This window comes from Bactrocera dorsalis, chromosome 3, assembly GCF_023373825.1.
Source record: "Bactrocera dorsalis isolate Fly_Bdor chromosome 3, ASM2337382v1, whole genome shotgun sequence".
NCBI classification, from domain to species: domain Eukaryota; kingdom Metazoa; phylum Arthropoda; class Insecta; order Diptera; family Tephritidae; genus Bactrocera; species Bactrocera dorsalis.
Window position 1 is genome coordinate 64,197,490 of NC_064305.1, and position 3,404 is coordinate 64,200,893.

Sequence of the window (3,404 nt, forward strand, 5' to 3'; positions counted from 1 at the left end):
CTTTTTCAAAATTTGTTATCCATTGTGATCCCCTGTACCAAAATACAGTTTTATATATTCATTTAGTTCTTAGATATGGTACTTTAAAAATTTTTGGTTAATGGCGATTTGTGAGCGCGGCAGTAGTCCGATTATGCTCATCAACGAACTAGATATTTTTTTGTACCATGGAACCCACATTCCGGGTTTCATACAGATATTTCAATTTTTATTCAAGATACGGCTTGCACGGACGGATAGAGAGACAGTCAACTGTCAACGTTTTCGTGATAAAATTAAAGAAGTTTCAAAATCTTATAATATCTGTATCAGTTTTATTATGTAACAGATTCGGCAATATTTAAGTATATATTTACAAAATAGAACTCAGGCTAGCAGCGCGCTGATCTTCGATGCTACTACGGTGCTAAAAAAGTTAATAGAATACGCTACGAAACAGGTTACTGTTGATATGGTAGGTAAAGGAGGTCCTTGGAAACTATTCAAAAAAAAAATTGTAAAAGTCTCAATCAAATAAAAATATTTCAAATATAGAAAAATAGCTAATTTATACTTCTACTTGTTTGCTTATTCATTCATCTTCATGATGACAGCCAACAGGGAGTAAGCTGTCTTACAGGTCGAAACGAAAGTATCCAGATGAATGCGTATAATAACACCGGCCGTGGCTGTTTGATTCTTCAAAGAACGCTCACAGAAGAGTATCATATGCTTGCGAAATTTGTGTGTTTGCTCCACCCAGTTGCTGAAGAACATCTCAACGTGCAGCTTATCGAAAAGTAATTGAAATCTTGTGCCATAGTAACAGATGGGAAATATTTCTAACGGCACCGCGAATAAGTATACCACAAAGAACAAGCGATCGAATGGTGAATCTACATAGCATAGTAATGCGGCTAAAGGTAAGCATATGTTGACAGCTGTAACGGTGAACTGCAGAAATATCGGCAACGAGATGATATTTTGAATGACACTGAGCATGCTGGGAATAAAAACATAACGAAAGTATAAGACTGGAGGTGACAGAGCAAGTCAAAGTATTAGTGTATGAAACGAAAAAAAAAAAAATAAAAAAGCATAATAACAATTAAATATATATAGTTATAATAAACTTTCTTCTGCTTATGAAAAAAATACCACTTGTATTAAAGATATAGAAGTAAAATGTAAAAGGTCAAATATAAAAGTGCTAAGTTCGGAAACAACCGAATTATTTTTTGTTCAGGACGTAAGGAGGCTTTTAATATGACTATAAACGTCTTCCTACATGAGTGCTAAAGCTTATAAAATATTTTCCTCTTCTTATATGGAATAAAAGCACCAATTGTGTTGTGTCCGTCTCTCGGCATGTAGTAAGCGGACGTCCAGTATTTGCCATAGGAATGTCGAAATGAATTTAGATATTCAAAAAAAATAAAATAAAATAAAAAAATAAAATTTATGCCGACATACTAAAGAACAATGTCTCACCAAAAACTTATAGCTCTTAAATAGACTTAAGATTATACTTATTGTTAAGTTCGTAAAACAAAGAGCAGATCCAATAAATAAAGACATATTGCAAAAAACAAAAAAAAAAAATTATCATTTTCGCCAGCTTTAAATTCTTACTGTTCTCAGTTCTACTCACTTATACAGCTGCTCTTGGTCTTTGATGCAACACAACAGCTCCTCTTCATTGGCTTCGGGACTCTCCCCAGCGTAGCCAATTTGCGAAACTCTAATACCCAGCAGTTTGATATGCGCCGACAGTAGCGCCAAAGCTATAGTTGGCAAGCAATTATTAATGAAATTTTGCAGCAACTGATAAGTGACGCCAACAATTTGGTAAAAATTCGCTGCATAGAACTTCAAATCAGTTGCACGCCAGTCGAACGGGAACCAACCCGGATAGATCAAATTATGCTCATTACGTAAGAAAAACATCAGCTCTGCCATCACGGCCACAGCAGCATAAATACTGAGAAAGCCGAAGGTAATGCGACGAATTTCTTTACGTATCACTACGAAATAACGGCGCTCACACAGACTCTGGGCACGTGCATCCAACGTAGCAATAATGGACTCCAACTCACGTATGCGCGACATTCTCGCGGCGTAGATAGCAAATTTCATGCTGCAGACCACACAGATAACACATATGGCGAGGTTCTGTATATTCTTCGAGGCATCAGCGCTATCGAAGAGTACCAAGGCAAGATGCAGTGGATAGCAGAGGGTAACGAGCACCTGCAGCAGCAACGAATAGCCAAGATAATAGGCGCTGGAGTTGGACGCGTTAATACCGAGCACCTTGAAGCACGTCCAATGAAGTTTGAAAAATGAACGGGTATCAACTGCGGCTAACGCCTGTTGCGGTAACGACAATGGTGATGGCGACATTTCGCGAATGTACAAGTGGTTTACGCTTAGTGCTTAAAGTTCGCCTTTTTATATGTTCCCTGATGCGAGGGCGCACACAAGCCACTGACAATAAGAGGCGTGGTTGTGAACAACCAGCGAATCATTATTTAGTCATTATTATTCAAAGTGATTAGCGAAATTGCCATAAAGAACACATATAGTTTATTTCAGGGCTGTTACGTCAAATTACTCAGAAATATTGACACCTGGAACGAAAGTGAGAACAGCAGCTGTCGCTTATAATTCAACAATGTCACACCAACAGTGGACAGAGTTAAAAGCTTTAAATAATCAAACATATAAATAATATAAAACGTCTATATAAATATGATTTAATAATATTTTTCGTGACAATAGACTAAACCAAGAGCAGAATGCCGGCCAAATTGCTTCAGATAAGCCATCGTCTGGGATCTCGAGATACTGTTTTTTCTTATTAGTTTAATTAAAATGGCGTAGCCCTACACTGCTTTTGTGAAGTAGCTGGCCCAGGAAATATTGACGATAAACTTGATCTAGATACCAAATGGTTATGTGAATTCCTGGGTCCTAGATTTGTGGACATAAATACAATAACGAAAGAATATTTGGTTTTCAAAAAGATTTATTACAGAGCAAACCTCTAAGTTTGGAAAACTTTGAATGGACCTCTGCTTCATTTATAGTACCCTTGAAGGTATCAAAAAGATCTATCGAAAAACGAACCATGCGACTGTTTGAACATTTGAAGACGCGAAAGAGATATGACAGATTGAAGTAATTTTGGTTGTACATTTTTAGGATAACTGGTTTTTTCAGCTTTTTTTTCGAAAAATTTATTTGAAAAATTAGAAAAACAAATAGGAGGAGAGGAATATCTCTATATATAGTTCAAATGCGAATAAAGGTTACTATGAGATTCTAAAACTAAGTGAACCAATTAATGGGGAGCGCTGTAGCCAACTACTCATCAAATTGAAGCGAGTGATTGCCGAAAAACACCCGGAATTTACGACTTGACA

General features: G+C 36.7%; 1 protein-coding gene across 1 annotated transcript; it reads right to left on the reverse strand.

Annotated features, from left to right (window-relative positions):
• Positions 1-330: 330 nt before the first annotated feature.
• On the reverse strand, positions 331-2,647 carry LOC125777064 (odorant receptor 59a-like). Its single transcript, XM_049450949.1, has 2 exons — positions 1,631-2,647; positions 331-982 (listed from the first exon to the last, which is right to left on the reverse strand). Exons 1-2 carry the CDS (start codon positions 2,380-2,382, stop codon positions 568-570), a joined length of 1,167 nt encoding a protein of 388 aa, XP_049306906.1. The 5' UTR covers positions 2,383-2,647; the 3' UTR covers positions 331-567.
• Positions 2,648-3,404: the final 757 nt, after the last annotated feature.